Here is a 23,924-nt window from a genome sequence, read left to right as displayed (position 1 = left end):
GGATTTGTGTTTAAAATTCTAAATTTGTTTTTACTTTAATGATGATTTAAGGCTCCCTTAACAACCATAACCTGGTGTTTATTTCATTCATGGTTAACCAGCTACAGGTGTTTGGTCAGGGATCTAAAAATGTTCAAAACAGTGTAAATCTAGCACTGTTGTGCAATTCCCTCTGTAAAATCTCACCTTCTGGTTGCCCTTTCTACATTACCATAACCACATCAGGCTAAATCATGTATATTTACAACTATTGTAGAGGCACTTTTAAAGACAGTTGACCCTGCAAATAAAGCCAGTCATGTACAGCTGTTTTAATATAATCCATATATGATCTTTAACCACAAGCAAATACAAGTAGCCCTTCAAAATATTAGAGCTCTTATGAGTATGAGAATGGCAACAATGAACTAAAAGAAAAGGTGCATTATTTACATTTGGCTGATGGGCATAAAATAAATAAAACTTGTTTTACTTCAGTCTCGCAGCATTCACACAGTTAAAGTGAATTCGAACTGTGTCGCCGGAACACATTCAAGTACCAGCACGGAACCTTGATAAACTCTGAGGTGCAAAATAACTGGTAAATTTATAAGCATTTTGTCTCTTTTGAAAGAGTTTTACATAGCCTTTACACACAGTTTGCTCAAAACACCAAATATCTATAGCATTGCAACACTGTCTGAAGAAGAATAGAATCTCTGGTTTTACACATTCAGGCCACATCTGGACAAGCGTCTAGGGTGTCTTGGCCTGCACATTTTTAACCACAACACTCAAATCAAATTCTTTCACAGAGTGTTTAGCAACTTGTGACGCAAATTATTGCTTTTAGCAATGTTAAAGTCTATACATTTGAAATACATTGAGTAAGTGGTTCATTTAAAAAAAAAAACATACATTTGCAATCTGCTACGCTTGATTGTACAGATGTTTGTTTCTCTATATAAGATTTAACACTTTCATTGTCTTCTACATGAATAGATTACAGACATTCATAGCTTGAGCTCACTGGCAACTTTGGAAGCAATGTTTTTGAAAGCGATGGATGTCCCGGATATCCTTTTAAAGCGGACACCGTTAAGTGAGAGGCGGGGCAGTTTGCAGACCTCCATCTCCCACTGGACAAGGCTGTCCGCATGTCCATCGCCATGGACACAGAGAAGAAGGAAGTGTTCACGCTGTTCATAGTCGCAGTTGTTGGCGTCCAGAACTTTGCGGATCTCGTTCATGATGGCGGCTGGCTCCATGCTGCTGGTGGTGTTCATACTCCAGGTGAAACGGAGAGAGCGGGGTTTCCCGTCTTTTCCATCTTTCCCTTCATCTTTTTGCTGATCCCCAGGTACATGGCGACTGTGATAAAAAAAAAAAAAAACAACAACGTAAGAGGGGAATATGCAAAGAAAAAGGGTGCAAAAGGAAAAAAGGAACAAGTGATTGGTCTGGTTTGGGGTGTTTGATATGGTAAAAAATATTTGTAATACATTTAAATTTTCATAAATACAATATAATCATGACATTTTGGCCTAACAAAACACTAATTAGAAAGAAAAACAACATTGTGACTTAAGGAAAGAGAAATAGGTATAACTTATCGAACAATAAAAATATATAGTTTTTATTTATGTATTAGGGTAGCTCATTAGTAATTTATTAGTGTTGTTTTTTTCCGCCTAAACAAAATGCATTGTGAAACATTTTTTAAATGAGAATATTATATATATATATATATATATATATATATATATATATATATATATATATATATGGAATTTTCTGTCTTTACGGGAAATTAAGAGAGTAAATCTACAGTATGGTAAATTAAACATGCATACTGCACTAGAACAACTGCAGCAACTGTTTAAGCATGCAAATAAAAAAAATAAAAAAATTCACAACAATACATAAAATCCACATGCAATGGAATAAACAAAAACCAGACTGTACTGGTTTCCAGATGAGTAAGAATCTTACATGCCACAGTAATGACCATTTATTCAAGATGTGGTAACAATATGCTGACATGGGTCAGGTTAAACACAACTGACATGAATGAACCAAGTGGAGGGTAGAGGATCTCAGAAACTCCTCACCTTGTGCCCTCAAATCTCCCGCTTCTCTCAAACTCGATTGATTCTCTGGTGTTTGTGTAAAAGCAGAAAAAAGAAAAGAAGAACAGCACATTTGAGCCAAGTGTTACAGCTTGGGTTGAAGCAAGAAAAAAAAAAAATCGGAAAATGAAGGAGTTTAAAAAAGTAGAATATTCAAATGTCCCAAAGCGATAGAGATGATCGAATCGGACATTAATGACAATAGCATTTTCATAAGCGATCACGTTTTTTCATGCTGAGAAAGATGCCTCATCTAATTGGAATGCCTGGAGGAACTCATTCACATATACACTATGTGGCCAAAAGTATGTGACCCAAAATATGTTAGCCACACCCAACTAACAGGTGCATAAAATTTAAGTATTAAGCCATGTAAGCTCCATCTGTCAAAATGAACTGCAAGTGCTATTATTATAAAATGGAACAGCAGCAGCTCATCTACAAAGCAGCAAACCAGCAAACTTACAGAGTGGTACTGCAGAGGACTATCACTCTTTCCCACATTGCCCATAGAAGCAACTTCAGCACAAGAACTGTGCTTTGTGATCTCTGTTTCCATGGTCAAACAGCTCATCACAAGCATAATAACCAGTGGTGGATGAAGTAAATAAACAATGTACTTGAGTTAAAGTAGAGATAAAGTAGGTAAAATATTAGTCCAGTAAAAGTACAAATGCTGCCTTTAACCTTTTACTTGAGGTTAAGAATTTGCCTTGAAATGTACTTAAGTATCAAAAGTAATATGATCTATTATGGATAAAATGTTCCTATTATCATGTTTGTCACAAGGCTTTTTTTAAATGATATTAATGAGTCTAACACTGATTGATATCCATGACAATTACCATGAGCCCAAAACCTTCTTCTCGCCACTTTAAAAAAATAAAAAAATAAAAAATAACACAAATACAGACATAGGTGTTGAGATACGTTAGAGTCAGAAGTTTTTTCCATCATTTATTGCTCTCAAAATTTTCTGTTTGCTGTTGAACTGAAGCTAAACTGTATGTTGGTGCTACAGTAGATACCACCAAGCGGCAATCAAAACAAGTTTAAAACACAGCACATGCTCTACCCTTGGTGGTTTGCTACGTGCTTTACCAGTTACGCTTTTATCCACTCATAAATAAATAGAAACGACTGATTTAGCAAAATGAAGTTGAGTAAAATGTAGGATAGTTTTCTTTAAAATGTATTGAAGTTGAAGTAAAACAACCACTGATAATAACAGCATATTGCAATATTAGATTAATATCGAATGGAGTGGTGTGCATGGAGCATGCTGCCACTGGACTCTGGAGCAGTGTTCTCTGCAGTGAGGAATTTTACATCACTATCTACTAATGAATAAACCTGGATTTGAAAGAGGCCAATGAACTGACTGGACTGTATAACGCAAACAGCAGGAATAATGGGCCGCAGCTGTTATTTAGGTTTTGGGTCAGTTTAAGGTTTGATTGATGGCTAGTTTTAATGCCTCAGTTTATAAAGACATTTTAGACAGTTGTATGCATCAACCTCGTGGCAACAGTGTGGAGGAACAGTTTCCTGTTCCAGCATGATTGTGCTCCTGTGAACAAAGCAAAAATACACTAATTGTGCATTAATTATTTCATTGAAGTAAATTAAGTTTGGGAGGCTGATTACAGCAATAAAGAAACTCTATATTAAAGGCGTCTGCATACTTTTGGCCATATAACGTTTATGTTTTACATAATGTAAGAGTGTGTACATTCTCTCTCTCTCTCTCTCTCTCTCAAACACAGCAAAAAACTCAAATATAAAACTCAATATTCCCACTTCTGCATATGCAACAAAAAAGAAAAGATTTTTAAATGATACATGAAACATTTAAAAAGAATAGTAAGCAATTGCTGTATGAAAGTAGCATTTGCAAAGCCAGGTTTACAGAAAGTGAAAGATGAAGAGAATGATGGGCCAGGAGGAAGGATAGTGTGAGAGAGAAAGAGCTCAGACTTACTAAGAGGCTTTGGTGCAGGGTTGGAGGGGGCAGACAGGGTGGGGGGCACAGCGGGAGCCCCTGTCCCTGATTTAGCAGCACACTGCCGCTTGGTCGGGTCAAAAGTGACCCTGAGGTAGAAAAACAGAGTGGGGGAAAAGAAAATACAACCAGTGAGGAAAAAAAGAAAGAGAGCCGAAGGCATAGAAGAAAGAAGAAGTCAAAGAGACAAAAGTTGGGGGAGAAAAGGGGCCAGACTGAAACAGGCAGAAGAAACATCATAGAAGAGCTCATTTCGTCAGTGCTGAAGGATATTCACACCCGTTTAAAAACTGTAAATCCAATCTAATGAAATTTTTTTATCCCAATTAAGAGTCCAAACAAAAGACCATGGTAGTGAAACTGCTTAACATAAGCTACAAGAAAAGAACAAAAACAAACTTCATATTTGTAAAGAAGACAAACGGATGAGTGATTGAATTAAACAGAGGATGACATCAGAGCAAAACTATCCTGAGGCTCTGCTTTGCTTTAAGTACTGAGTGACTTGGTACTAATGCAAAAAAAAAAAAAGAATTCTGGGACCACAGACATACTGATAATTATTAATATTAGTTATAGTGACATTGGATAGATGGTCTACATTTAAATAAACATGTATGTGTCATTTGAAAAACTCTGGTCCTTGACTCCCATAGAACATAAATTAGCTTTAGTCGTATGTAAACACACTTGCTAAGAAAATGCCATTTAAAATCTAAAAATTACAAAATCACGTCACTGGCCCAAAAATGTCTCGTTCTAAAATGGCTTAGGGTCTCAAATTGGTAATGATACCTAAAATTATTTATTTTGATGATGCTTACAAAAATAAAAGGTTGCCTTTTCTTTTTTCAGTAGTCAAACACACACAGAAATAAGTGGTATTTTTTCAGGGAATCCAGAGGGTTTGGAGGGGTTTGGAGCTACTCTTAGCTAAACCATCACAAACATAAAGCCAACCAACAAATTCACTATAAGTCATTTGATAAATCAGCCACAGGCTAAAGGGTGTTTTATAGTAATTAACTTTAAGAGCTTTAAGTAAGAACCTAATTATTACTATATACACTCACCGACCACTTTATTAGGAACACCGGTTTCCCCATTTATTCATTCCCAATTTAGCTTCTGTAAGGTGCTAAAAAAAATCAAATTTAGCACATGATCGCTACATTTTAGTTTTGAAGGTGTCTCCGTTATGACTACCATGGCTCTTAATCATTTAATAGCAACAGGGGGAAAACAATAACAAAAAAATGGCTAGCTCACATGATTGCAACTTTTATGATCCATCACCATTTCATGAATGGATCATGCTCCAACTTATTATCAGAGCATAGGTTTGCAGAAAAACAGATTTACACATTATGTTGCCATGGAAACATGAGCTGAATACACCAGGTAGCCCCCATTAAGCAAATAGACTTGATTAGTTGCAATTCATAGCAAGGAATTTTAAAATGTGTCATATTAGCATGCAGAGAACTCTTTAAGGCATGCTTAATCAAATACAGAGATAAATGCAATCACAGCAATCGAAGAAAATCACTAGGCACTACATGTTAGTATTCCAGCTCGTATTAGTTATTTAACCCCAACAGACTTGAAGTCCTACCTTTTGGAAAATCTGAATGACATGTTTCTAAAATACAAAAAAGATGACAAAACAAAGGAGGAAACATTACAAAGATGGGCTAAATGAAAAAAAAGGAAAAAAAACCTGAAGAACCTGCAATCGGACATTCGGAATAATTAAGATTATTTTAGAAAACCTTTTTCATTTTTATGTCTCTTCTCTTTAATGAAGCATATTTAATACATATTTCAGCAATAAGAATTACGTTTTTTATAAATATATATGCAGTTTATGCTATGAGAGTTCATGTGTTTGTGTATTGTGTGTGTGTGTTTACCTGCGTGTGAGTTTAGAGGTGAGTTTGGTGAGCAGGTTGTTTGTGTTGGCGCGGCTGCGAGGCTGAGTGGGTGAGGTCGGCGGCCCGTTGTATGTGGCAGTGCGACGTTCCCGCACCTGCCCATGAAAAGTGCTGCGACTCGAGGTGCCTCGTGGGAATCTGAGTTTATCAGAAGTTGCAGCATTGCTGATGCTGTGAGTGGAGGCACCGGGTTGGTCAGGAGACAAAGACGCACTGCAGAAAGACAGGAAGGAACATTGAGAATTGCATTGTCCTCTTGTCTCTTTTTGTCTACAACATCCTGTAAATTTTTTTCTTTGACATTTTTGATAGTTTTGCTGCCAACAAAGCAAATTACTTACAATGCCATGAAAATACCTTCTAAAAAGGTATGAGATGAGGGCAAAGAGGTATGAGATGAGTGCAAAGACTTTGAGCAGTAGTTTATTAATCAATTTTAATATCATTAGAAGTTCAAGCAGCCCAAATGAAAGGAGGCTGTGGGCTTTGCTTTTGACATATGGTCATTTGAGTTAAATCCTTCTGATTTACTGATTTATTTGTATTTTTATATTAGACATGCTTAAAAGTAATGAGATTACTACACAGACACTTTATTTCTATGTATACTATTTGTAATTCATGAACGATGGGTAATTCATGTGAAAACTGCATAGACTTTGTACAGAAGAAAAAAAATTTTTACTGTTTCCGGATTGGAAGAAACAGACAAAAGGCGATGGTTCAACAGACAGCGTTTTTTTTATTTTTCGTTCATCCGTTATTTTTCGTTTGCGCTACAGACGTGTTTTTCCAGTCAAACTTCCCTCTGACCAACCAATCAGAGGACGGAAGAAATGCTGATACTATTCTGAGGCGAATATGAAATCTGATTGGTTAAAGAAACAGAGCAATATCTTAAGGAGACTATAGTAAAAAGGCCAGCAGTACAGACTTTAAAGGCCCAACCCCGAAGCTAGCTAGCCAGGATATATATATATATATATATATATATATATATATATATATATATATATATATATATATATATATATAATGATTGCAAAATTGCCTGAATTCAGTTATTTTAACATATACTGTATCTTAACCTTCAGCAGGAAAACAGGTAAATAATCTTAATTGTTGAGGGCAGTGGCAGGGCATTTCCTGTTAGTTTCAATAAAATATATAATCTTATATTTGTGAATATACATTTCAGCATTATCACTAATCTGTGTGCAGTTTCCTTGATAACCAATCAAGTAGACTCATAATACCATTTATTTTATCACAATATTGACCACAATAATTCCAACATGACATTTTACCCAAATCTTGCAGCAATAATCTTTGCTGAAAATCAGGCAGTGAACTAATCAGAGCTTTGAATTACTATACACTATTACCTCTAGTGCTGCCACCTAGTGTGTAAGAAGTGGTAGAATTCACCTGAGCTTTTCCCACCCCATCAAATCCCACATTTAGTGTTGACACAATCATGGAGATAGCTCAACTATTCTGGCTAAGTGGAGCTAATTTATCAGTAATTTGAAATGCCAAAAACCCCAAGAGTCTGGTCATAATACTGCCCACATAGGCAACTACATACATTTAGTTTCACTGTTGTATAGCTTGCCAAAATCTCAATTAATCTCACTGCATTAGAAATCTGGATGAAGAGAGAGAGAGAGAGAGAGAGAGAGAGAGAGAGAGAGAGATCAAATACAAAATGGCTAATGAGGGTGTAATCTGATAAGCATAAGCTATTCATTATCTTTATTTGGTTTTTTTGTGTGTAGTTTTTTTTTTTAAACCTCAATGACCAGACCTCAAAACACCCTGAACTGTTTGGAGAATTAGTGTTTTCCAGTTAAAGAGAAACTATACTTGTGTGTTTATTGAAGTGGTTAATTGTAGGTACACTACAAGGAGAAGCTTCATTGTAACTGTACCTGTTTTCTTTTCCATTTGGAACAACAGAGAGCCGATCGGTGTTGTTCCTGTCACTGCAAACATACGTGTTTCTTCGACCCATTCCTCCAGAGCCTCCAGAGTTATTCTGAGTAAAAACAAACACAGCTTGCACATAATTTAAAAATCATAACAAATGATATTCATGCTGAAGAAATATGTAATTAACAATTACAATGAAAATTTTGATTTAAACACAAACACTTACATTAGGAGTGAGAGAGTTGGCCGTCTTGCGGTCAGGTATGTCTGCTTTGTTAGGGTTATTTGCGTTGCCCAGTAATGGACTGGGTGGGCTGTGTGATGGAGCCTTACGGACTACAGCAGCTCCATCCTGCTTAGTGTTAATGTCTGCTGTGCTGGGAACGGCCCTCTTAACACTACTTAAACCAGCGTTTACAACAGCACCCACTGATAGAGACAGTGAGAAAAGAGAAAGAGAGTGAGAGTAAGAGAGAGAGAGACAAATGAAAAATCAAATGGAAAAAATATTGATTTTTAAAAGTTTTTATAATTTTCAGGAAATAAAGGAACTCATCATCTTTGTATACTATTTGTATACTTTAGATCGGTGACTAACACAGAATACTAAATTTTAAACATTTATGTTTAATTGCTATACAAAGTAAGGTAAATTGAAAGTGTCTAAAAGAGCAGCACCTTGGTCACTGTAGCGTCGAGTTTTTTGATTGGACGAGACACTTCTCTGGACTTTCTGGTGAGCTGGAGACTGGCCATTCATCTCACTAGCAGGCCTATTTTTTGCCACAGTGAGATTGCTGCTGGTACTGGAGTCATTTCCCTCCTGCAAGAGAAAACCCCATAGAATATAAGATGAAATATCTGCTAATCATGGACCTCTTGGTATTTTTCACAATGATTTTGCATCAGTTTTTGTGGTGATGTCCAAAAACAGCTTTAGTGGGGCAGATCCTCACCTCATTAAGCTTCCTGCCCAGCAGTAAATAGGTGGCTGTGATATCATCATATTTCATCTTTGACAAAGACTCTTGAATCTCCTCCCTGGTGAAGCCCATGCCAACCATCACATCTACATTAGACAAATCAAACGACAAAAGGTGACAAATCTTTGACAAAATGAATACACAAATATATTAGTTCGAGGTCTTTTAAATTACCATTGCACACAAAAGGAAAGAAAAATGTAAGCAGAGACCAATTCTTCTGCATACCTATTCTCTTCGCATCAAAGATGTCAGCCTCCGGTTCAATGTAAGGTTTGAGCTCATCCTCCTCTGACCCAGAATTGATCCAACGATCCTTCATGATTTGCTACAACAAAAAGCAAGGTTCATTCCATGTGTAGTTATTACACATTGGGAAAAGTAAATGCACAATAGCAAATCTAAAAATTGCATTTTTTTTAAAAAAAAAAGGGGGTGGGGGAGGCTTGTCAAGAGAAAAATGCAAAGAAAAGGCTTGCTTTCACCATCATTGCAAGTTGTCTGATAGGCAGCAGATTGCTCACAATATAACAAACATTCAATATAAAACTGTCAAAATAAACAAAATAAAACTGTCACGTCTGTTCTTAAATATGATAGTTACAAATAAAAGTTGACAAATATTGACAAACTCATTGTTGGAATCCGATGTAGGACAATGCTTACGCCAGAGAAGTATGAAAGAAAATGATAGAATGTTTTATGTCTTGCAACTAGCCTTTTGTGTGCTTCCTCACTTACATTCACAGAGCATACAGAGTGCACACATACTGCAAACCGCAGCTGCATTATTCATTGTTCTATGGGAAAGGGGACTAGGTTGAGGTTAAAAAAAAAAAAAAAGAATGGCAGCAATATTAACCTCCAGTGTTCCTCTCTTAGCAGGGTTGAGCACGAGGAAACGTTTAAGGAGATTCTCGCAGTCTGTAGACATGTAGAAGGGAATTCGATATTTACCCCTTAACACACGTTCACGTAGCTCCTGCAGAACACACACACATACATAAATTACCAATTTTCTGAATTTCACAATGAATGGCACATTCTAAATAGATTTGGAATTACACAGAAATTCAGACCTTGAGGTTTTGTCCATCAAAAGGGAGTGATCCGCTAACCAGAGTGTAGAGTATGACCCCCAGACTCCAGACGTCCACTTCAGGCCCGTCATATTTTTTTCCCTGAAAGAGTTCAGGAGCAGCATACGGGGGACTGCCGCAAAACGTGTCTAACTTATTCCCCATGGTGAACTGGTTACTAAAGCCAAAATCCGCTATCTTTATGTTCATATCAGCATCCAACAGCAGGTTCTCAGCCTAAAAAAAACAAAATAAATATAGAGCATATGTAGTTATAATATCTCACAAAAGTGAGTGCACCCCTCACATTTCAGCAACCATTTTAATGTATCTTCTCAAGGGTCAATACTATAGAAAGGAAAAGTGGATATATTTTAGAGTAGTCAATATGCAGCTTGTATAGCAGTACTGATTTACTGTCCTCTAAAAATCACTCAGCATACTGCCATTACTGTCAAAATAACTGGCAACAAAAGTGAGTACACCCTAAGTGAACAAGTCAAAACTGAGTCCAAAGTGTCAATATTTTGTGTGAACACCACTGTTATCCAGCACTGCCTTACTCCTCATGGGCATGGAATTCACCAGAACTGCACAGGTTGTTGCTGGAATTCTCTTTCACTCCTCCATAAATGACCACTGAGCTGATTGATGTTAGACAAATGGTGCTTCTCCACCTTCTGCTTGAAGATGCCACACAGGTGCTCAATAGGGTTCAGGTCTGGAGACATACTTGGCCACTCAATCACCTTCACCTTCAGCGTCCTCAGCAGGGCAGTTGGCGGTGTGTCTGCGGTCATTATTATGTTGGAAAGCTGCCTTTCGGCCCAGTTTCTGAAGGAAGGACATCATGTTCCGCATCAGAATGTCACAGTACCTGTTGGAATCCATGTTTTCCTCAATGAACCGCAGCTCCTCAGTACCAGCAGCATTCATGCAGCCTCAGACCATAACGCTACCACCACCATGCTTGACTGTAGGCAGGACACAATTTTCTTGGTGCTCCTCACCCGGGCGTCGCCACACATACTCGACACCATCTGAGCCAAACAAGTTTATCTAAGTCTCATCAGACCACAGGACCTGTTTACAGTAATTCATGCTCTTGGACAGATCGTCTTCAGTAAACTGTTTGCAGGCTTTCTTGTGAGCCAGTTTCAGAAGAGGCTTCCTTTTCCTTTTTTTGAGCTATTTTATGAGTTGCTTAGTAGCTCCTGGTTACATAATGCCAACTGACTGTATAAGACTGTATAAAGGACATTACTCACAATCACACATTCCGGTGTTCATGTTAGTTCTCACACTCCGGTGTTTTGTATTGTTTTAAGATTTATGAAATCACACTCTTGATATCACTCAAATGAGGATGGTTTCTCCTTCTGAGTCTGGTTCTTCCTCATAACCTCTAAGGGAGTTTTTTCTTGCCACAGTCGCCCCAGGCTGCTCATTAGGGACATATACACACCATTCACCTTAATGCTTAAATTCTTTTAAGCTGCTTTGAGACAACATCTATTGTGGAAAGTGCTATAGAAATAAACTTCACTTGACTTGACTTTGAATGCTGGCAGCCCTCATCCGTCTGTTTTTTCGAAGAAAGCTTCTGCACCTGACGCAAAGCACGAGGACTTGACTTCTTTGATGAACCCTTGTGAGGTCTGTTCTGTGTGGAACCCGTCTTGGAAAACCTCTGTATGACCCTGGCAACTGTACTTTAACTCAGTTTCAGGGGGATGCCAAGATGTCTTTGTGGAGAGCAAAATTCTAATTCTCGAATCGAGTCTTTGCCATGAGATGCCATGTTGAACATCCAGTGGTCGGTATGAGATAATTGTACTTAAAGCACCAAATTTTAACTGCTCTACTACAAGATACACAAATGTGTATGATCCTGTCAAGCAGGCAAAAACATGAACATGATGAACAGGACATGCGGCATTGTTACATGGCGTACAGCTGTTATCGTTTAGGGTGTACTCACTTTTGCTTACAGCGGCCATTTTGAAATTAATGGCTGTATGTAGTTATTTTCAGAGGACAGTAAATCTGTACTGCTGTACAGGCTGCACATTGACTACTCTAAAATATATCCAAGTTTTTTTTCTACAGTATTGTCCCTTAAGAAGATATACTAAAATGTTTGCTGAAATGTGAAGGGTGTACTCACTTTTGAGAGATACAGTATGTTTACTGTATGAAAGAGGAACAATTCTACTGGATTACTGCTAAACAATAATCATATTATCATCATAATAATACAATAACAACAATGATCTTTTACAATCTGTTGCTTCTCAGGAACACACTGAATTCCATGCTCTAGAGTAGTTCCTGTTAACTCAACTTGGAAGCTATTATGTATAATAAATCTTATATAGGTTACTAATAACCTCAGGAACGTGCCATGACCCTTTTATTAATCTCCTGCCATCATTTAAATAGCGGTCTACATGTAGCCAGAAGTTCTCTTACTGTTCTCATGGATTATTCATTGCAGTCTTTAGTGAAGAAAGGATGACAGCATGTCAGCATGGCCAATCTAGATAATGAGTGAGCTCTCAACAGAACATGTTGTGCTTTCTCGCATGCAGTACAGACACATAGCAAAAATACTTAAGGCATAAATTTGAGCATGCGCATGAACGCATGCTTACCTTCAGGTCTCTGTGAACAATGTGTTTCTGGTGGCAGTACTGCACAGCTGATACAATCTGAGAACAAAACATTTCATTAATTAGGCTTAAAATCTAGATGAATCAATAACTAAATAGGCTTCCATTTTACCCTCGCTTGGGAGGAAGGCTTTTAACAAACGTGAATAAAAAGACACACTTTGCTCTAAGAAGCACAAGAGGGAGAGATAATCTGCTTCCACAAACCAATATTTCATCCCGATGGAAACAAAATTGCTTGACTTTGATTGTATTTTGGTATCAGTGTAGCTACTACACAATCCTGTTTACTATTCTTTATCTTCATCTATAATCTGCAGCTACACAAACACATTCTGAACAGGAACCCACCTTTTGGAAAGGCTACATGCAACAAATATCTAGTCAAAGAACATATTTGTATTATTTATAAAAGACCGGTGTCATGGTTGTTTCAATCCATGTTGGTATTCTGTTTGAATAAGTAATGGGACATCAAACTGAGAATTTAGGAAAACAAACTAATGCTAAACAAGTTAAGGACATTTTGAGTTACTCAGTTTGCCAGTCTGAAAAAAGTAATATCAAAACAAATACCACATAATGTGATATAGGAGAACTAAGATAGTCATCATTACTACCTTGAAATATCAGAGAAAAAAGGTTTGCCTCTACGTGGCAACTCCTCTCTCTGTGATCAGTCTGTATTGTGAGAATGTGAATGTAAAACAGATGTTAAGCACACTCCACCTGTCTAAATTTAGCTCTGGCCTCTTTCTCCTTCATCCTGCCATGAGTAACAAGGTAGTCAAAAACTTCACCTGCACACAAAACAAATAATAAAAATGAAAATCAAACACAGCAAAGACTAATCTAAACTTTAAAACAAGACCTGACATAATAAATAGAGCTTGTGTCTGACCACCAAACAGATACACTCACCTCCACTGGCATACTCCATCACAAGAAACAGATTCCTCTCCGTCTCAATCACCTCAAACAGCTTTACTGCAGGTAACAGTAGATCAAATCAAATATCATATTTTACTCTTTTAAGATGAATTATTAAATAATGAATGCTTAAATTTGGGAGATTCATTTTTCTAATTTCTACAGTGAAAAGTTTCAAAATGTTGAAAGGGTTAAATAATCTGTTGAACAATGCAGTTTTTCATAATGGCTGATTCAACTGAAATGTCTCTTTCCATCTGGAATTTTTCACTTCCTATGACTTTTTTAATTCTTCCAAAAATTCAAGATGCATTGATTACTGTTTGTTTATTTTCTGAAAATCATTATTAATCTCAGCTAATAATTCGAATTAAAGGTATGTGTATATATACACACATACATACACACATACATACATGCATGCATACACATTCTTTTGTTTAGAAATACATTTTAACATTTAGATTTACATTTAGAGCTGCCTTTCTTTTTATACCAAACAATATGCTACATGTGATTAAAAAGATATGATATTTGCAACACTTTGCAAATAAATTGTAATGCGTTCAGTTTTCAGGTCATGTTGCCTAACACTTGTTTTAACGTAAAATTTTGTTACATTCAAATTTTATTTCTTGTCAAAAAGAAACTATTTTCCATTTACAATTACTTCCTTTGTTTTGTTTCACAGTATATATTATTTAAATAGATAGAAAATCACAGGGGAACATTTCACTATGACAGCTTTCTTTTGCATTTTAAATTACATGAGCAGCGTAATAGAAAATGACCAAAAATCATTTTCAATAGAAAGAGAAGAGGAAAATAACACTATTTTCTCTCTAAAAAAGGGTAGGCCAGTTTTCACAAACCTATTATTTCTCGTTTGTTCTCAGTTCCCAGAAACTCTGCATTTGTTTTGAGGTTTGCAAAAAAAGTTGCACAATTCTATTTTTCCATTGCCGCAAATTAACTATTTCTTTTGATAATGCTTTATTTCCCTTTTTTTTTAAGCACAATAAAGGTGTAGTATGCAAAAGCTCTGTTCTTAAATGATTTATCATAGTGCTTAACTGTATAAAACAAAAAGCAAACAAACAAAAAAAAAAAAGACTCAATCCTTCCAAGCCATTATCAAGGAGTAATTATATCTTGTCTATAGATAGCATTAAAATGTTCTTATTTTAATATATTACATAACTTTCAAAATGATCCCTTTGTTTATCCTTATTGTAACTTTTTGGGGAAAGTACTACACTTATAACTACTGTATCACAAAGTATTTTATTTGGAGGAACTTGTCAGTACTCTACACCATAAAAATGTGCGTGTTCATATTGGTTAAGTTTGTTAGGTATATGGTGGAGCTTGCAATTTTATAAATGGTTAGACAAGTGCTCCATTGTACATCCATCATTATGTTCGTTACACGCTGCACCAGAGACAGCACTAGTAAGAAAGTGTCTCCGAGGCAATATGTTGTGCTCTTTCTCTCTGTCACAAAGATTCAGGACTTCAGAAAAAAGAAAAGCATTTAAAGCAGTCAACTGACAGCTAAGCTGACAGAAGGGATACAGCGAGCTTCTTTGTGTATACATCTGCTCCAACGACTCATTATCTTGTGGACAAGTGTATAAATCAGAACAAATGTTTTTACTGATACTTACCTATATTTGGGTGGTTTAATATCTTCATTATTCTAACTTCCCTGAAGAGCTGATGGACAAACAACACAGAAGAGTGAGCAATTAGTAAACGGAAAGAACAAGAGCTGCAGACAACATTTCACCAGCTTTAGCATGGAGATAGTGCTAAAGACGCTGAGCAAGTGTTAAGAGACACTGATCTGAGACAGATCACACATGCTGTCCTTGTGCAAGCAGTTCTGTGTCACTAACCTCAGAACAAACAAAGCTTATTTCAACATGGTACAAATGCATATTGTACCCTTAATAAGCTTTTACTAGTGAATACAAGTAAAACTTTAGTCTTCTGCAAGAGACGAAAAAACCCACACAAACATTTATTTTGGGTAAGTATGGTACAGTAAAACCCTATTGTACGAGCAACTCATAGTACGAGCAATCGAAGATATGAGCGACCTTGCTTGCAAAATTGTACCCTAGTTTGCGAGCAAATTTCTAAGGCATGAGCAAACCCACGCTGCCGGTTCCCCCCTTTCGGCCGAGGGTAGCATTATTCACTTAGTTGATCCCGTGTCGCTCTCGTTGTTCAGTGCAGCAAAAACTTTAGTGTTATATTTTTATTTCACTAGACATCAGTGATGGTGCTGGAAAAAAGAAAGTAAATAGAATTACCATTGAAACCAAGAAGGAAGTAGTCGAAAAGTATGAGCGTGGTGTGCGTACTCGTGTATGTCCGCAGTATGGGGTGTCTAGCTCTACCATAAGCACCTACCATTTACCGTACGGTACTGTATTTTTATTAATTTATCTTTATTTTTATTACAGTATTTTATTATCTTATTATTAATAATGTATTTTTTTATGTCAATACAGTAATTTGTGTATAGTGTATTTGTTTGTTAAAATAGGCTACAAATACTTTTTAAGTGCAGAAATAAGCGATCGAATGAGGTTGCGGAACGGAATAAATCGGCTTTACATTCATTCTTATGGGGAAAATTAGTTTGAACGTTCAAATGGACCTATGAGCAATTTTCACATACAAATTATGCTCGTCCAACGGGGTTTTACTGTATAGTAAAACAGCATTAACCAGCAGTTTACAAAATAGAAAAACTAAAACAACCCAAGGTTGTCAACAGAGAGGATGACAGCATCCATGACAGCTTGCTATGCGTTCTAGCTAAAAACAAGAAAGAATATTGATAGAAGAAAAATAATAACATTTGCTAAGACGTGTAAGACCTATTCTTTATTATTATTATTATCATCCGTAGTAATTTCACCACTTGATTTAAACCCGACCCTAGATATAATGCCAATCTGTATATAGCACCTATTAAACCAATACATATAAATGTAAATTTCAACATAAACGTGCGTCTGTGAATCCATCTGGGGACTACAGGACTGGCAGTTAAAGTCAACAGGGCAGAGACGGGGTGGGGCAGAATGAAGTGGAAATGCCCACAAGGTCACTGGGTACATTCCTTGAACTGATTTAATATAAGGAAACTTTCTGCCAGACCTTCACCTCACGGTCTGATTCAAAAACTCTCACTGCTTCATCTCGGCTCTCTGTGATACTCCTCTAAACCAAGCCAGTGCAAAATAAATAAATAAATAATAATAATAAAAAATAAATAAAAACCACAACAAAAATGTAAAACATGCGCAGAGTACTGCAGAGTATAGTACAGATATAGTATGGGTTCTGTAATGATTTTAAACTGATTTTAAACTAAAATCAAGGAAAAATCATTATTATGCACAGTGGCAGATTTTTACATTAAATATTAGCACTAACATAATAACCTACAATAGAAATTACTGTCGTGGCTTTCTAACATTCTAAAAGCATTTAGATACGATCTGATGACACACTGTGCGTTCTTTGGTCTTGAAAGCTATGTCTGCCAAGCCATCTTTCTCCATTTGCCCTCTATTTCTCTTCCTGATCCACATTCTTAACACCTACATGATTGCTAAAGAACACTGGAGCACGACAACTCACTTCAGTCAGGGGACGAGTGCAAAATGCACACCCACGCACAATTACACAACCATTTAGTGACATCGAAATTCTCACACATTCATACAGACACACACATGTGAGCTTTGAAACATAACAAATAACTCAGGAAAGCAAGGACACTGCCACAGCAATAACCAATAGGAAAGAAGCAGAAGCAGCAGAGATATAAAAGAAGCAAAACGATTACAGAAGAGGTTCACTAGCAGTGCAGCAGAGATAATATAAATTGAGAAATATTAAAATATGTATGTGGTGATGACGCATTATATTCATACATAATGTATGTGTTTATTTATGTATGTATGTAAATTTGCATGAGTCAGAGCTTTCTCTTTTGGCCTAGTACCAAAAGGCAGAAAAGACCGTATATACGTGGAATCCAAAACAGTAGTGTTGTGGAAAATCTAATGGTAACTGCAGTGCGCTTCTGTGCCCAGCTAATAATAGAGACAGGGTCCCTGAATCTATGTGTCAGAGAGAAGGAAAGTATGAGAGTGTTTCTACTCTATTCCTCTACAGATTGTTTTTTTTTTTTTTATTTCCTCTATGTTCATGGGCCTTTTTTAATCTCTCACCACCTACAGCATTGGCCCTTCTGTGGCTTTCCATATCTCCTCTTGAAAAAAGATTATCCTGCTGGCCCTCAGTATCACTTCACTCCTATCTGCCACCTATTTGTCCATCTGCCATTGCTCTACCCTCGCTTAGATGCTGGCACCAGTTTGAGCCAACAGACAACAAGCATAATGCAGATTTTCTGCAGATTGTTTAGATACGCTTTGCCAACACAGAGAAGACACCGAGAGGGAGAGTCGTCAATGTTTAGCACTGCAAATAAAAATTCTGCTTGTACTAGTAAGCAGCACCGAGCTCAACCACAAATCAATGTCAGGAGCATATACAGTACTTTGCCAATCGGAACATTATCCAAATTGCTAGAACTAGGACTGCATTTTTTGTTATTATTCCTAGCATTAAGCATAAAGTAGTCTTTTAAAAGCCTTTATTTACTCTTTATTTACACTGCAATGATTTTGTAAAAAGTTCTACAATAAATGTTATTACAAAAAATTGCACTTTTTGACTTGATTTAATGATAAACTTATGCTTATTCTCTGATCTGCACCAAATCGAAACCCTGTGGACATCATTTCCCACAGTCTAAAACAATGTTTCCGAGTCCACAGTGACCTCCCTTCCTGACATGGATGACATCATTTCCTTGAGAACAAGGATACAAACCTGGTGGTTCAAGGCATGCGCAAGACCAAATAAGTACTTTTTCAAATAATAAGTAATAATGTCCATGTGTAAAAACCAAGCCATACTCAGAACAAAACAATAACCTAAAATAGAGCTCACCTTTTGAAGGCTTGTTGGATTCAGTTGGGTCCTGTCAATAATTTTTACAGCCACCTATAAAAAAAATTTAAAAAAAGGATTAATTAATAAAAGATTCCCCTATTAAAATGTAAATTTTTTATTTTTTAAAAGATTCCCCTATTTAAATGTACAAGTTTTACTATATTACTATATTTATCACTTAGAAATTCGAACTAGAAAAAATAAATCATTCACTTAAATTAGCTTGAGTCTTCAATAAAGTTACAGTTAATATTACACCTGTATTAATCTGGAAAAAAATCTTGATATAAAATTGGCTACATCAGAACAAAGAATTTTAGGGTGGAACTAAAATCTGCACGTACAAAACCTTTTGAAGTGAAAAGCTGTGTGACAGGAAGTACACAGCTGACCTCTCACCTCTCTGCCAGTGAGGATGTGGCGACCCAGTTTGACCTTGGCAAAGTTGCCTTTTCCAATGGTTTTCAGGAGCCGGTAATTTCCAATATGAGGATTTTGGTCTTCGAAGCCTGAACTACCTGAACTGCGGTTTCGGCCACCCGACCTTATAGAGCGAGAGGCCCCTTCCATTCGACCATGACCATTAGATGTGTGCTGGAAAAGCAAAATAACTCATTACAATTATGATTTACATTAATTATATAAATATGAATAATAAAAATGCATAATTTATGAACAATTCATGGATCAAGCTTGCCCAGTAAGATTTAAATTATGTCTGCAAACGTTTAAAATGTATGCACTTGGGCAGTTGCTACATATAAAAATAAGTCAGTTACAGAATTATTGGCACCCATAGTGAAGATTTTATTTTAAGGTTATAGGGGAGAAAAATGTCTTTGTGGCTAATAAGTGAGAGTATGAGAGCAATGCCATAGACTGCCATGTATACCAACAAGGTCTCAATGGATTCTTGAAAAAAAAAAACACCACAGATCCACCATAGTGAAAGTTACATTATTTTCTTACTTTAAGTGTTTGATCCGATTGGCCCATGGCCACTAGTTGCAGTAGTGTCTTGTGAACTCAAACGTAATATATGAGGTTAGATGAAATAAAGGCTTTTCTCTGGCATGCCTTTCGAATAGTCTATTGGTATGTAGGTGGCATTCAATTGTGCTATTACAGGCATGATGATGGAGGAAAAAACACCATGTTATGTATGTTTTCTTTTCATGCTGTAATAAACCCCAGCAGGGTATTTTGGCTGATGGTATTCTTAGTTCCTGACCTAGAGAACTAGCATGAGGATGTGTTTTTGAAGTCACGCTCACCGGATAAGGCAAATGCAGTACACGTCACAATGCTACCAGCTTCAATATTCAATTGTGATACTTGGACAAATTGATGCCTATAATATTTTTTTGCATGTGGCCACAAACTGTGTCCTCTTCTAATGTCCTGCTTTATGAGGTTTGTTTTGGTAGTCTCCAAATCTCTCCATGCTAATGAATTACTATAGTTATCGAGCTTCTGAATTACCTCATGTTCATACTTTAGGGTAAGAGGAAATTGTGAATGCCTGCTTAAGAATTTCTAAATGCTTGAAAAGAAAGAAAAAAAAAAAAAATAAAATAAAATATGCAGCCTTCCGTACAATCAACATTACATAGGATATTTTAATAACAACGAAATTGGCATACATTGTGTTTAGCATAGATTGTCACTTTTACGAAGGCGCAAATTCCATTTAGAGCTAAGTGACCAGTTTTATATTACATTTTAATAATAAATTATTCATATTAAATGAATTATGAAATGGTTTGAAGAGCTAAAATTAGGATGAGCATAAAGCTCTGAAGTACTCAGAGATCTGAAACTCTTTGTACAAGATAAGTGACATTTTAAACTAATTCACAGCCTCTTGTGTATCTGTACTATCTGGAAAGACTGATCTTAAATGTAAGCACTGCACAGGATTTCAGCATTCATGAAAATAGATTTATTTTAATGGCAAGCATGTTAACATAAAAAAATATATACTTAAACATATTGATACAAAAGACAGATAAAAAAAAACCTTAAACAAGCACACCAATATTAAAAGAGGTAAACTAATTAGGACAAGGTATTTAAAAAACGTCATAAATGTCGTAAAATAATGCTACAACGAGACACTGATTGAGACCCTTTCTGTGTCTGAAGTAAACAGCGGCCTCCTTTTGACCGGGGGTTCACAGATACTCGTTTGGGTGAGACTCATCAGACAGGTTTCATCAGTACTGTGAGTCAGTGCATTAACACCAACACTGACCAACACCTCCTATTATTATCTTTAGCTATATCTATGGTATCAGATTTGGGTTTCCCCCTCTTCTAAAAGATCAAACTCAGCTTGTGATGACGTGTATTTTTAAGCGTATCATTTTACTCAGGTGTGTTAGATGATGTGCGGTGCTGTGGTCCTCTAGTACTGGAGTCTAAGACCCCTGTCGCATATGTAAAAGCCTACAGGGTATTTTTCGTTTCATTTGAGTGTATATGCCTATAGGTTCAGAGCATTCCTTGGATTGTAAAGGTCTTATATGAACAATTATAATCAGCAGGTAGGAAAAAAACGGCATTGGCCCTTAAAGACTCGATGATTCTACGCAAAGCACAATTCTATCCTGATGATCGAATTCAGTAATGTCCAAATCCCCTACACGCATCACACCCACCCACGTACACGACATTCGAACAATCCTGTGCCACACACAGGACACAGTGTCTATGTTGCGACATTTTCGAGGCATACACGTGAGGCTGGAGATGAATGGGTAGAGAAACTGCAGCAATAAGCATTCACCTGCAGTTCCTAGTCGTGACTCACCAAGCAGACAGATGACTACCCCCCTACCTTCTCTCACTCCAATGCGCATAAGCTCTCAGTCAAAGTGACAATGTATACCTCTAATACACCACAAAATAAAGAGACAAAACATAAAGATGGTGCATCTCTCTCTCTCTCTCTCTCTCTCTCTCTTTCACACTGCTCAGGCACAGTATTTTGTTTAAACATGTCCTGCACACATTAGGTTGATTAATAATCCACTCCCTGATGCTGCAGACCCCATGCTGGGGGTCCATCTGTCCATCCCCATACAAGAGATCAACTGTTTAATGACTGATTCTAAAGGGTAGACTTATGGCACAACACTAGCAAAAGAAAAAAACACAAACAACAATGCGTCTTGGTGAACCTTTTGGGAGAGTTGTGCTACGATCTAGGCAAAGCTGAAGATGAAGAGTACAAAAAGTTCCAGCTGGTCTTTTAGAGAATAGAGAATGAAGAGCAGAGAACAATCTCACACCCTGCTGGTGTCTCTGTGTTACCAGATTTATTTGCATGAATGACTGCAAATACAAATCAGACTACTTACATTTTCGGTTTTCCTCTCGTTGACGGATGGTAGTGCTGTTTTTGCTGACATCGTATCCCTGGACTATAGATTTCAGCCCCCAAAAATAACGGTCCTATTTAAGCCCGCGGAGGTTTTTTTTCTTCTTGTTTACCCTGAAATACCGCGACACTGTGTAACGCTGTCTACACCATTACTGTGATACTGAAGCGCACACTCAGCGCAAACTTGTGAAAAACTTCACCCTGGGATAATGTCCAGGTTTACACACTGTGTTCCCGAGCTGGAAATGCTGCTGAGATCCCAAATCGATATCGAGCCATGAGCTAGATCAGAAAATCGGAAGTCCCAGCTATCAGTAGGTGTAACTACAAGCGCAGCGGATTGTCTGTGATTCACATTTCGGATGTCCGGCTGTTTCAGAGGAGGAATGGAAAAGAAAAATCCCCACCAGACACACACACAAGGCCCTGACTATCGCAGCACAACCACGCTTTTCGTATAAAACAAATAACTACATATAAACCCTGAACGCTTCTTTTTGTCTCGACAGGTCTGAATGAAGCGGTTAGTTGAATCACGGGCCTGGGAATGAGGCTCTCTCTGACAGCTTCATTCCTCCGACCTCTGCCTGTCGCTTTCGGTTAAAGCTCCTTCCTTCCAAGATGGCCACCCAATGGCAAACAAGCCAGGATCTCAAATCCGGATTTTTTTTTTTCCCCCTACTCGTATTCTGACAAATCCCTCCCTGTTTATCTCTATCAGCTAACCGAGCTGTGAAATGTCCAATCATAAGACAGGATGCGAACACCATGTATATCTATGGCGAATAGCAGCTCCTCTTCTATCCTGGAGCAGGGGATGGGGGGCTTTGTGTAAATGCAGGCGTGGAAATGAGGAGGCGCTGTGAAGAACCACAGGAAAAGAAGAAACTGTTTTCTAGGCTTCATGAAGACTCCTTAGCCACTTTTTTTTTCTTGTAAAGTTTTCTAGCATTTAGGAAGGGAGTGAAAGGACATGTTACACCATCTGACAGTGCAACCAAAGTACATCAGACATCATCATCATCATACTGATGCCAGTACCTTTTGTTAATTGTAAGTTGTTATAACTCAAATCCAATTTAGATGACAGATCACAATGTACTCAATTTTCCTTCCAAATGTTTAATGAAATCAATACTTGTTGATGATGACCTTCACAGTGTTTTATAATATTTTGAGAAGTTTTTAATTCCTATCATAACTGATACCTGACAAAATCACTTCGCTGATTTCAGGTGTATGATAATGACTTTTGAACATGATCTTAAATATGATATGTTTAATTCTGAGCAATGTTATAAAACACCCAATTAAAAAAGGGTGTGCATACATCTTAAAGATACTTTTTAATTATTTTAAATCTTAATTTTGTTTTAATACCTTCTTTCAATTTTTGAACATCACATAAAATATACCCTCTAAAATCAGCACTGAATGGATTAAATCAACATTAACATATAGTCTACATATTGGATGTTTATGTTAAATGTATGGTATTATACATTTGTATGGTATTATTACATGTTTGCAAGCAAAAGTCTGTTTGACCTTCATACTTTGACGTAGACTTTTTCTTTTTTTTATTTAAGTAAACCGATTAAATAAGATAACCAACTCATTGTCAGCTCATTTTTGTTTCATATGAAAATTTTAAGATTGATAATTTATGTGATCTTTCCTTTGTGGCTTTTGGATGTGTCACATAACATAGCCGGATTTGTTTCTTCATTTGTTTACAAATGCAATTAAATGGTCATACATTGTCTATTAGGATGTTATTAATAATAATAATAATAATAATAATAATAATAATAATAGTAATTAGCTGTCATTTACACAAGCCAAATGTATAA

At 36.8% G+C, this 23,924-nt stretch overlaps 1 protein-coding gene across 6 annotated transcripts; it reads right to left on the bottom strand.

Moving 5' to 3' along the window:
• Window positions 1–291: 291 nt before the first annotated feature.
• On the bottom strand, window positions 292–22,759 carry mark3a (MAP/microtubule affinity-regulating kinase 3a). Of its 6 annotated transcripts, XM_046867494.1 has the most exons (19): window positions 22,049–22,759; window positions 19,086–19,280; window positions 18,684–18,737; window positions 15,308–15,356; window positions 13,632–13,697; window positions 13,440–13,510; window positions 12,693–12,749; window positions 10,039–10,275; window positions 9,822–9,941; window positions 9,188–9,287; window positions 8,933–9,045; window positions 8,655–8,799; window positions 8,203–8,405; window positions 7,976–8,082; window positions 6,024–6,257; window positions 5,726–5,752; window positions 4,090–4,199; window positions 2,091–2,135; window positions 1,127–1,350 (listed from the first exon to the last, which is right to left on the bottom strand). In XM_046867494.1, exons 1-19 carry the CDS (start codon window positions 22,097–22,099, stop codon window positions 1,262–1,264), a joined length of 2,073 nt encoding a protein of 690 aa, XP_046723450.1. In that variant the 5' UTR covers window positions 22,100–22,759; the 3' UTR covers window positions 1,127–1,261. The 6 variants fall into 6 exon arrangements, with proteins under 6 accessions (XP_046723414.1, XP_046723434.1, XP_046723425.1 ...); XM_046867458.1 differs by lacking the exon at window positions 4,090–4,199 and having other exon boundaries at window positions 292–1,350; window positions 22,049–22,758; XM_046867503.1 differs by lacking the exon at window positions 5,726–5,752.
• Between the last annotated feature and the right edge of the window lie 1,165 nt (window positions 22,760–23,924).

Source organism: Silurus meridionalis, chromosome 2, assembly GCF_014805685.1.
Source record: "Silurus meridionalis isolate SWU-2019-XX chromosome 2, ASM1480568v1, whole genome shotgun sequence".
NCBI lineage: Eukaryota > Metazoa > Chordata > Actinopteri > Siluriformes > Siluridae > Silurus > Silurus meridionalis.
This window is presented reverse-complemented; position numbering and strand designations above follow the sequence as displayed.

Bases quoted from the DNA above. Each gene is read 5' to 3' on its own strand.
- mark3a (XM_046867458.1), bottom strand. From the start codon at position 22,099: ATGTCAGCAAAAACAGCACTACCATCCGTCAACGAGAGGAAAACCGAA. The intron at 9,046-9,187 runs GTATGCAGAAGA...TGTCTAATGTAG, and splicing joins CTTTGATGCGAAGAGAATAG to ATGTGATGGTTGGCATGGGC. The intron at 2,136-5,725 runs GTAGGACTTCAA...CACAAACACCAG, and splicing joins TCATTCAGATTTTCCAAAAG to AGAATCAATCGAGTTTGAGA.